The 12256-nt window shown below is 43.2% G+C and overlaps 1 protein-coding gene across 28 annotated transcripts in view; it reads left to right on the top strand.

Moving 5' to 3' along the window:
• The window catches only part of ANK2 (ankyrin 2), a 939290-nt gene that overhangs the window by 773010 nt on the left and 154024 nt on the right, over positions 1-12256 (top strand). For 21 of the 28 annotated variants that reach the window (XM_063920161.1, XM_063920164.1, XM_063920158.1 and 18 more), the window contains 4 exons: positions 777-875; positions 6038-6235; positions 11233-11331; positions 11604-11702. In XM_063920161.1, the coding sequence (XP_063776231.1) occupies positions 777-875; positions 6038-6235; positions 11233-11331; positions 11604-11702 (495 nt within the window). The remainder of the gene's footprint in view (positions 1-776; positions 876-6037; positions 6236-11232; positions 11332-11603; positions 11703-12256) is intronic. The other 7 variants (XM_063920175.1, XM_063920176.1, XM_063920159.1 and 4 more) reach the window with 1 other exon arrangement.

A 12256-nucleotide genomic window follows, 5' to 3' on the forward strand; every position in this document is an offset into this window, starting at 1 on the left:
AAATGAATAGTAGCATCAAGCAATTATAGCTGGGATCTACCTCTAAACTCACTAAATTGCAACAGTTTTGTCAAAATGTGTAAAACTGAAAGTATATTTCCAAAATGTATTGGTGAAAATGTATGAACTGGTCCTTTTAGACATTATTGATTTTTATTTTGTTCTTGATTAATTGGGTTTCAATATTATATTTTCAGGACTCATACCCCTTTCACATCGCACAAATAACCCGGTATTGACACGGCATATTGCCGTGTCGAAACGTGTCAGTGTGTGCGATGTGAAAGCACTTTGGCCGAATTAGCGGGTCGCCTGACCCGGTAATTCAACCCGGTAAAAAAGAAGGGTTATTACCGGGTTGGATACCGGGTCAGGTGCAGTGTGAATGGGAGCCGTTTCGATGCGACACGGCTCCCATTCACAGCATAGGGAGAGGCGGCGCAGGAGATGAGATCATCTCCCAGCGCCGCCTCCACCCCCGCCCCTACTGCTGCTGCCCCCCCCCCCCCCTCCCTCCCGCTGCTATGGCAACCGACCCGGTATATTGCCGGGTCGGAAAGCCAGCAGAGAAGAGCAAATGCCGTATCCCACCCGGCAAGGACACGTTTCTCTTACCTGGTGGGATCCGGCATTTGCGATCTGAAAGCGGCATAAGAGTATCAGAATCCTTTGTACTACTCTGTTTTTGGTCTAGAACTGGACTTTCTTTTATTTCTGCTGCATCTTGTAGGACCATATTAAATATGTCACTGTGTATATCCTCTGTATATTTGCAGCGTGGGGAGACGGCTCTGCACATGGCTGCCCGTGCTGGACAGGTTGAAGTTGTCCGCTGCCTTCTCAGAAATGGTGCCCTGGTGGATGCCAGAGCCAGGGTAGGTTTACTTTTGTTAGGTTTACTATCATTTAGAATGCTAATTATACTTATATACCCTTAGATTATTCTATCTTCCAGACAGGTTACGTTTTGTTCTTCAGCAACCAATAGCCACAGTACCTACTGTATTCAGTACACAAACCTGAGCTTATCAGTTGTCACATTGAAGGACAAACAAACCCAAACTTGTTGCCTGGATGTTTAAGTATTCTGAAGGTAGCGTTCACTTTAAGAATCAATTTGAAAGAGAGTCCTATTCTTCATCAGCTTCTTTTCTCTGAAAAAAAGATGCAGCATTAGGGGAATGATGTTAATAACGTGATACATTTTTATTACCCTTTAACAATATTTCAGGTACCTTGGGGCCTAACTCAGAGATGGTTTGTGTAGATCTCCGATGATGGGTCATCATTGTGTTCGCAGGACCCATTCTGTGCAAGTGTCCAGTGAGCAGGGCAGCATTCCCGAAAACGGGGGCGATATTCTGGGAGTGCCGAGGCCAGGGTCTGTGTCTTCTGATGCAGACTTCCCAGCCTTCGCTACAGAGTTGCGAGGACCAATCTGACTAACCTCAGGGTTACTGAGATGCCTGATGGTCTTGCAGATGATCTGATGCTGCATTTTAGGAAGCAGCACTCGGATCTGTGATGCTGTCAGGCGGCATCTTTGTGCTTCAGATGCCTCTTGCTGCATTAGTATAGTTTCACATCATGGCTGCGTCTCTGAATCAGGTCCTTAGTCATGTCATTTCATGAAAACTTGTGTTGCCTTTTTACATCCTGTATCACTGAATTGTACTGTACCTGCATTACTTGCATTTTTCATTTCTTCCATTAATTGGGTGAGTATGATTGCCTGAAAATAATGTTCAACAACGAAGACAAAATAATTGTCGCCTATTAGCCAAGCTCTCCTCTATCAGAAAAGTAGGCCCTGATATTTACATGCAACACCAACAATATCAGTGCAGTCCTAGACTGAGAGACAAAAGAGACTTGACACAACCTATTGCCATTATCATTATATTTCATTATCTGCTCCTTTTTGCAGTTATCTGTCCATCCCTACCTAAAAAAAAATAAAGGTATACTAATACTACGTCATGTGTAGGTTCATGTAAAAAATGTAGTAAAGCTTAATATGGGATATATATTCATGAAATACATAGGCCATTGCAGTTAGGTCAGACCAGGGCCGGTTCTGGGGCTTTGCGCTCCCCGGGCGGCAATGGGGGGCGTGGCTTCGTACAGGGGGCGTGGTCATTTACGCCCCCTGTACAGACTACTGTAGCGCCCTGAAATGTGCCCCCCGCTGCCGCTGGCCGCTGTGAAGCCCTTCGTGTAGAGGTCCTTTAATGTGCGGTGCGCGATGACGTCGTCGCGCACCGCACAGCAAAGGTCCTCTCCACGAAGGGAAACTAGATGCGTAGCGTCTAGTTCCCTTCGTGGAGAGGACCTTTGCTGTGCGGTGCGCGATGACGTCATCGCGCATCGCACAGTAAAGGACTTCTCCACGAAGGAAAACTCTAGTTTCCCTTCACAGCAGCGGGGGGCAGCGGGCAGCGGGGGGCACAGCAGCAGCGGATCTTGCCCTGGTGCTGCGCCCTCCGGATGGCGCCGGTGCCCTCTGGAAGGCGGCGCCCCGGGCAAAAGTCCTGCTTGCCCGTGGCAAGATCCGCTACTGGGTCAGACACATGATGCATGTGTTAGCATAGTATCAACTGTAAGCAGGTAACATACACCTGTACTAATTAAGGTGTGTACACACGGGGAGATATTTGCTTGCGATTTTGACTATATAGTCAATATTGCAAGGAAAGTTAGTGCAGATTGCAAGGTGAAAGTCACCTTGCGATCTCGATGCGATACCGATGCACGGTCCCACGAGATCGGCATCGCAAGCCTAGATAGACTGTGCAGGCATTTCAATTTTGACTATCTAGTATAAAAGTATGGTCAAAATTGACACTTAACCAAAATCGCACATAGCCAGTATTGCAAGCACAGTCATCTACGCTTGCGATACCGACCACAGTCCATATCGAATGGTGACAATCCGGCATAGCCGAAATCTCACCATGTGTACACACCTTAACACTACAGACCAAAAAAGTATTTGCCCCAGTGCCAGTTGGTAGTCTAAATACCGGCTGCTTTTTGGTGGGTATACTCCCCCCACCTGAATTAAATGTACAGAAAAATTCTACTAAGTGGAAAAGAAAAAGCGCTGGTATTTCAACAGTAGTTTAATCTAATTTTTATATAAAAAAGTGGTCATGACACATATTTAAAAATGATACAATTACCTTTAATAATATATCCGAAACACACTTTATATTTACCGGCCGGTATATATTGTCCCAGTAATTGGTAAAAAGCATAGATAGCTTTTTATAAATTACTGGGACAATATATACCGGCCGGTAAATATAAAGTGTGTTTCAGATAAATTATTAATTGTATCATTTTTAAATATGTGTCATTAACACTACAGACATGGCTCCTCTGTATTTGTCAAATTGCAAACTAAGATCTGTGACTAGTAAACATACAGATGGAGCCTCACTCATCTTGGCTTCTCTGCTGTGCCTAGGCGCACCATGGTTTATTAGCATACGCCCTTCATCTATTGTTCTCAGCTGCAATACAATACAGAGAGAACAATACAGCAGGGGATTAAGTCTGACTGCACTGGCTCAACTAATCCTATTAAAGGCAAAGATGAAGGTGTACACAGTGCTGCACACTTATGCCAGTAGTATACACTGTATTGCACACTTATGCCAGTAGTATACACTGTATTGCACACTTATGCCAGTAGTATACACTGTATTGCACACTTATGCCAGTAGTATACATTGTATTGCACACTTATGCCAGTAGTATACACTGTATTGCACACTTATGCCAGTAGTATACACTGTAATGCACACTTATGCCAGTAGTATACATTGTATTGCACACTTATGCCAGTAGTATACACTGTATTGCACACTTATGCCAGTAGTATACACTGTATTGCACACTTATGACAGTAGTATACAATGTATTGCACACGTATGCCAGTAGTATGCATTGTATTTGTTCCACATGCTTGAAGTGTACACAGCATGGCCCTCTCATGCTTGCAGTAGACACAATGCACCGGATTTTGATTCACTCACAAAGTGGCTGTATGCGCAGGAAGACAGATTTCCTACCTTATGCTAATGCCAGCATCCGTAGTGCTAATGTGAGGATCAGTACGGCTCTAGCAGGAAGCTGCTCCGCCCACTGTTTTTCCATCCACAGCCGCAAGCGCCATCATTAGTAACAGCACCTGCCCTATGCTGGGTGCACTAGCCTCGTCAGCAGCAGGCTTCCTTTCTCCTTACACACATCCAGGATTAGCACGCAGGCAGGGGCGGATCCAGAAGAAAATGATAGGGGGGGCACCATGGAAGGGTACATTTGCGTGCGGCTTCGGTGCATGTGAGGTGGCGCTTCTTATACAATGCCCACAGTTGTAGCGCTCATTATGCAACGTCCACTGTACTGGTAGTGCCCCTTATATAGACCTCATAGTAATGGTGCCCCTTATGCAATGCCCCTATTGCCCCCAGTAGTAATGTTACCTGTAGTAATGCCCGCAGTCATATAGTGAGTGTGGCCAATTAAAATGAGACGTGATACACAGACATATGCCCCCAATAGTGCAGTGCCAAATCCACAATTGCCCCCACAGTGCCAGATCCACAATTGCCCCCACAGTGCCAGATCCACAATTGCCCCCACAATGCCAGATCCACAAATTCCCCCACAGTGTCAGATCCACAAATGCCCCCACAGTGCCAGATCCACAAATGCCCCTACAGTGCCAGATCCAAAAATGCCCCTACAGTGCCAGATCCAAAAATGCCCCCACAGTGCCAGGTATACAAATGCCCCCACAGTGCTGCTTCTCTGCCCGGCTGGCTCTGAGGGTGTCAGGAGGAGAGCGCGGCTATGTCTGCCGGCGTGTAGGACTTCAAACTAGCCGCCAGTTCGTGAGCCAATCAGAGCTCGCGGACCGGCGGCTCCTGATTGGCTGCCGGTCCGCGAGCTCTGATTGGCTCACGAACCGGCAGCTGGTTTGAAGTCCACAACACGCCGCCAGATAGCCGCGCTCTCCTCCTGACAGCTGAGACACGCTGCCGCCGGACTGAGCGGCAGCGTGTCTCAGTGACACAAGCGAGGGGGGGACGGATGGGGCCACAAATGACAGGGGGGGCACGGGCCCGAGTGCTCCCCCCCTGGATCCGCCACTGCACGCAGGTATGGCTAGCGCACACAACCCTTCCGTGTTACACCCATGACATTGATCTCTTGTTCGCCACTGCAGAGACACCATCCAATTGGTCCCCAGAAACGCTGACGTCATGCACAGAGAGATCCGGCCAAGATCTGTTCAACTCAGAATCAGCCAGAGAGATGCAAAAATATGTAGATGCGCTTCTGTGCGTGCGCAGTCTGCAGACGAATAAGGAGCATTATCCAACTATATTATAGTCCCTCCTGTATATATATATATATATATATATATATATGTATATACCCCAGTTTGATACATTATTGCTCTCTATACTATATATTGTTTTCTGATATGCGGATACAGTAATATACACATTATTGCCATATAGCAGTATGATATAGAAATTCTCTCTGCAGTCTTGGCAATGTATACTGCCTACTTACAAGTGCAGAATGCATTGTTCCCACCATTGCTGCTGTATACACAGCTCCATACAGTGACCATTTACTTATGAGTGCTGGAGTGCTGCTCTGTGTGACAAGCAGACAGAACACAGTCACTGGATGCACTGTAGTTGTACTTCTCAGAGAACCACAGCAGCCAGTCCAAGTTGTCTAGTTGTCCGAATGCACTACACTAAATGCAGCCATAGCTCTGTCATAGATGTATCATCTTCAGGGGACGACAGTTAAAAGCCATGGCCTAATGAGCACAGAAAACAGCATTGCTTGGGTTATAGAGCTCCCCAGACTTGCAGTAGCTGTGTGTGATGCCTTAAATGTGACAAGATAATTACTTCTGTTACATTGTTAATTGATGTGAGACATATGTCTTGTTTATTATGTTAGGAGATCAGGCTTATTAAATGAACTGTTCCTTTATTTCCTTCAGGAAGAGCAGACACCGCTCCATATAGCCTCTCGTTTAGGCAAAACGGAAATTGTCCAGCTGTTACTCCAACACATGGCCCATCCAGATGCTGCTACTACCAATGGCTACACCCCTCTTCATATCTCTGCTAGGGAGGGACAGCTGGATGTAGCATCAGTCTTGCTGGAAGCTGGAGCTGCTCACTCCTTGCCTACCAAGGTAAGCTGGTCAGCTGGGAAAGAACATTAGAAATTTACACTACCAATAACAATATAATATCACCATTAATTAAGTGAAATATATACATTAACAAAAGCCATCAGAATCCTGGAATATAGATGTGTCCTCTTACATCCTTGCTGCAGTCACGCTAAGCAGCCCTGCCGCAGCATGCCAGTCACGCTAAACAGCATGCCGCGTATCATTTTAATCAGCAGAATCTGCTTGTGCATCCCGTTACATTACTGTGCATCTAAGATGCTTTTTTTGTGGGAAAAACGCAAAAAAGACGCTTGGTGCTACTGAGTCATACGGCACTCACGTGTTATGTGAAGCGTGACTTGTAGCGCACTGAGCAAAGATGTAAGAGGACACATCTGTAAGATGCACATATTCTGATTACTGGTGCTGGATACTTAGTACATAGAGTATAAGGAGGGAAGTCACGTGTCCATATGTTGCATTGCAGTATATATTACACTGAGTTCTGTCACTTGAATTGGTTTAGAGCTTCTGTAGTAAGAATTACTGTACACCTGTGTTTAGTACTCTGGTAAAGTTAGCTTTTTTTTCTGCTGCAGGGTATTATGGCTAGTACCCACAAATCCTTGCATTACTGTTATAGGTTCCCCTGGTTTTGAACAGGTTTTCATAACTTACTATGGTTCAAAAAGGCGACATTCAGAATGTCAACATGGTCTGAATATTGACATGGACAGTATGTCAACATTTAAAATGGCAGCATTGCCAGACTATTGACATGGTGAATGCCAACAAGCAGCACGTGGACAATGTGTTTTACCATTAATGCTGCATCTTGCCCTAAATCTAACTGCTGCCTAAACCTAACAATGTTGACATTCTGGTGTCGGTGATCTGAATGTTGACATATACCATCTTAGCACATATATATATATATATATATATATATATAGAGTCCGCTGAAATAAACATTTTAACAATAATTCTTTATTGTTGCCTACAAGGCCCTATGTCATTTCTCAGTATGTACTTTACCAAAGTGTTGTGCTTTTCTCATAAATATCCCCATTTGTATTTCTGTGTGGGTCATTTCTTCCTCAAATGCAGTGTCCTGAAAAGCATATACTATATCCCCCAACATTTTTTCACCTGTCGTTGCTGCAGATTGTCACTTTGAAATAAATTGTGTTTGCATTTGTTGCCATTGATCGACAAAGTATTAAATTAAGGCCAAATACATTCTCCAAAACCACTTCACAAAGTGCTAAAAATTAAAACAAAAACTATCACATTTAAGAAATATCTGTACCCTATTGTGACGGAAAGTGTAATGCTTTGAGACAGATTCAGTTACAGGCGAGGTGCTATCTTTATCACACTGTCAGCAGTTTGCGTTGTGTATTTTTCTGCCCATTATGGTTGGCTGATACTGCTCGCACCTCTATAGGCTGCCATCAGAATCAGCCTTCTGTATTTAACACACGTAAGCCGCCAGAAAGGGTCCCAGCTGCTTCTGCACTTAATTAAATTTACCCTACTATGTTAAAAAATATAGTTTGTTCACTAATCGCTCAGCAGATTCCCTTCGCACACCACCTTTCTCTAGAAGTCCCTATATTGGGTCATATGTTTAAGTGTTCTTAAACTGAGAGTTAACTTTCCTGGAGCCTCTAAAATGGCAGTCAAAAAACTTGCACTCCCTGAGAGTACTGGTCCCATAAGTGCCTTGCAAAACACATTGACAAAATGGCTGTACTAAATAGAGCATGGTACGGTGGCTTATCATAGACTTCCAAATGTGCGACTCCTGCATTGTATACGCAAATAGAATAGTCATTCTTCACTGGTTCACAGCGCTGTGCTGGAGATTTTCCTGTGTCTCCCTTTCAGATTACTCCTCCCTTTCTAGCACCTGCTGGGAACTTGATTAATTGGGCAACTTCTATTTCTGTACCTTTTGAGGATAACATATTGTCAGCTCTTTTGTAAATATATATATCCATCTCTTTGAGATCCTGTCACCATGGTTATTTCTTACTGTTTTGTTATTCTTTTATGACACATTTGATCGCTCATATTACTGGGTACTTTTTATTAAAAAAAATGTAAGGAAAGAATAGTTTTAAATTGCATAATATGATTAATTGCTTTGGGCCTCATTTGCATCAGTATTTATAAATGCCTCCAATATGTTGATGCATTCCTCAGACATCAATAATCTACATTCCAACTGATATTACTGCTGTGCCCACTATGTGGCTGATAAGCATTGTCCAGGTACTGTAGCCTACACTAGAATATGTGCCTTGCCCATTGGCGTTGCATTTGAGGATAAAAACAAATGGTCCGACCACTATGCATTCAGCATGTGGCCATGAATGTGTATGATATGTGCTGGACACATTCACATTGGTTTGCAAATATGTCTAGGATGCAGATTGGGCAGAGATTTCCCATTTAAATTGAATTTCAAGCATCTGTGCTACAGTATATGTGGAATTCCCACTACAATGAATGGGCTATTAAAAATGAAATGGCTAAATTATGTTAATAAATACATATAAAATGGTCAGTGGTGACCACTGGATGGGAAAATTTAACACCTTCATTGTCCCATTATATTTTTTTATATATCCAATTACTTTATATAAAAATAATACAAAATATGAATAAAGCATAAGATACATGGTTTTAAAATCAACTTTTAATTAACTAAAATGACACTAACCCATCCTTGGATGTGTTTTTTGCCTGTGGAATTGTCAGTCTTTACTCCTTGCCTGTTACTGTATGTTGCATACTGCTTACTTTCCCAATAAAGAGATTACAAAAAAGAACAATGACTCTAACCCTTGTTCAAAAATGCATTCACCAGTTGTTCTTTATTTGTCATACAAGGGGATCTTCAACTTGAGATCTACTTCTGGATTGGGTATGGGGTTCCCACAGTCAGGATGCCTGCGGTCAGAATACCAACACCGGCATCCCGATGACCGTAATCCCGATAGGTGTGAGCAACTAAACTAACCCTAATCCTCCTTTACTGCAACCTAACCCTAACTCTCACCTCCCGCAGCCTTCCCCTAACTCTCCCCCCCAGCAACCTAACTCTAACCATCCCCTTTATACCTAACCCTCCCTCCCACAGCCTAACCCTAACTCTCTCCCCCTGCAACGTAACCCTAACCATCCCATTAGTACCTAACCTTCCCCTTCAGCCTAACCCTAACTCCCCCCCCTGCAGCCTAACCCTCACCATCACCATAGTACCTAACCCTCCCCTCCCGCAGCCTTCCCCTAACTTTCTCCCCCTGCAACCTAACCGTAACCATCCCATTTGTACCTAACCCTAACCCTCCCCTGCAACCTAACCCTAACTCCGACCTGCAACCTAACCCTCACCATCACCCTAGTACCTAACCCTAACCCTCCCCTCCTGCAGCCTTTCCTAACTCTCTTCCCCCGCAACCTAACCCTAACCATCCCATTTGTACCTAACCCTAAACCTCCACCTTCAGCCTAACCCTAGCTCCCCCCCTCCCTGCAACCTAACCCTCACCATCACCCCTAACCCTCCCCCTGCAGCCTAACCCTCACCATCACCCTAGTACCTAACCCTCCACCTGCAGCCTAACCCTAACCCTTCCCAGCATACTTATGTTTGGGATTCCAGCATTTGCATTCTGACAGGTGTCGGGATTTCTGCACCAGTCTTCTGACCACCAGCATCCTGTCTGTTGGGATGCCAACTACATCCCCTACTTCCTTCTTGTTAGCTTTGGAAAATCTCTTTAATCCAATGAACATGTTCTAAATTATTAATGCAATAGCAAGGCCGATCCAATGGCAATTGTTTGTAGCTTGGTTTCTGCTTCATGTGGTCCACAGAAATGATTGGGTAGCACTGGAGGGAGTACCATGGACTCTATGCTGTAATCACACATCAGTAGAGACCATTATTGAATGATCTGTTGAATTGGGGAAAAATGATTAGCAGTGTTTTACAGTTTGATTTCATTCCCAAAACCTGTTCTTTCCAGTGAGGTTGCCAGTGCATAGCCTTATTGGTCAGTGGCGTAAGTTCGTCCCAGTTGCCCGGAGGCAAGATAAATAATGGTGCCCCCCTATTTCCTATATTAAGATAAATATATATGTATGTGTTTGTGTGTGTGTGTAGTGTTCTGAAAAAAATGTATATACTGTATTTATACATTCAATTGTCTTTTATTTTAAATCACACATTTCTTAGCAGTCATACCCAGGATTAGAACCCATGACCTGTTACACTGACAGCAGACACTTTACTGATGGAGCTATTTGATCCTGTACAGGAAGCATGAGCATTCTAACTATATGACGTTACGTGTAATTGTCAGAGATGTAACTTCATATAGTTAAAATTCTCATACTTCCTATACAGGAGCAAATAGCTTCATCAGTAAGGTGTCTGCTTCCAGTGTAATAGGGTGTGGTTTCTAATCCTGGGTGTGATACTTGTAAAATGTGTATATTCAGTATAATAAAGAGGGTGTGATTTGTAAGGTGCAGGGACCAGTGAGGAAGTCAGCCACTGAAAAGACAGCGGCAGCTATCAATTAGCTTAATTCAATGGTGTCACAGAATGGGAGGAGAGGTGCCCCCCTTCAGAGCAGGAGCCCGGCGGCAGATGACTCTGTTGCCTCCCAGAGTTCTGCCTGTGTTATTGGTATCATTGGCCATTGCAATGAACGGGTCATGGGCATGAATAACACAGCACAGCTGTTGCAGTTGGACTAATATTGATTCATAATAAAGTAAACACGTTTTATAGTTATTATTTTAAAGAAACTCATTTTAACCATATGCTGTATGCTTCAAAAGTTTATTGTAAACATTTTGGTGTGTGTGTAATATCCTTTAGCTGTAGTAAAATAAAGTGAATATAGTTGGAAAAACATGATACAAAAAAGGCAGAAGAATAATAGACAGGGTTAAAGACGTCTGGTGCTAAATGTCACTTACATTCACTTCTGCAGAAGGGATTTACACCACTGCATGTGGCCGCTAAGTATGGAAGCCTAGACTTGGCAAAACTCCTGCTGCAACGCCGCGCACCGCCAGACTCTGCCGGCAAGGTAATTTGTGTGATTGACAGAACGTTGCATATAATATATAAACAAGACATAATATATATTGTATATTTTACATTTTAACAATGTTTACAATGTTTTGTTCTTATTAACATATCTTTATATGCTCCATTTTCATGTAATTATTGGCCTGACACAATTAATTTCATGTTCATTTTATGTTAGTTTCTCTGTTCTTACGTATAAATGTCTATAGGTTCTTTTAGAGCTTCAGTAACTAACTGGTTTAACCCCCATAACAAACACGCCCTTTACAGAATGGGCTCACACCACTCCATGTTGCTGCTCACTATGACAACCAGAAGGTGGCGATGTTGCTCCTGGAAAAGGGTGCTTCTCCTCATGTCTCAGCTAAGGTGAGATCTGACATATCTGGGTTTTAGATAAAAAAAAAAATGTGTTTCTGGACATGGCGTTAAGTCCTGAGATTGGATAACATTAGAAATACTGTATAACTGTATTTTAATTTATATTTTGTATTTTAATTTATGGTTTTTTTTTTAGCATTAATAAAACAAATCTAGAACTTCATCACATGATGCATGGTAAACTATAGTTGAAGCCATTTAAGTGACTTATGAATTAAAGTGAGATAGTTATTAAAAGTACAATTACGTCAGATATATATCAGATATATTTATGTAATAATGGGCGGGATGTAATGAAGTCTCAGTTCAGCTGTGCGGGATGCCGGCCGTACTCTGACTTTTTTTAAAGGGACAATCATGTACAAGGCTAGACCATTCCTTGTACATGACTACCCCTTTAAATAAATGCCTGCGTTCTGCCGGCATCCCGCACGGCAGCCGAACTCAGACTTCATCACATCCCGCACCATATCTTTATTTTTTACATTATTACAGTATACTAAAATCATCTTTCTCAGCTAATGTATCCATAAGTGGACCAT

This window comes from Pseudophryne corroboree, chromosome 1 (assembly GCF_028390025.1).
Source record: "Pseudophryne corroboree isolate aPseCor3 chromosome 1, aPseCor3.hap2, whole genome shotgun sequence".
Taxonomy (NCBI): domain Eukaryota; kingdom Metazoa; phylum Chordata; class Amphibia; order Anura; family Myobatrachidae; genus Pseudophryne; species Pseudophryne corroboree.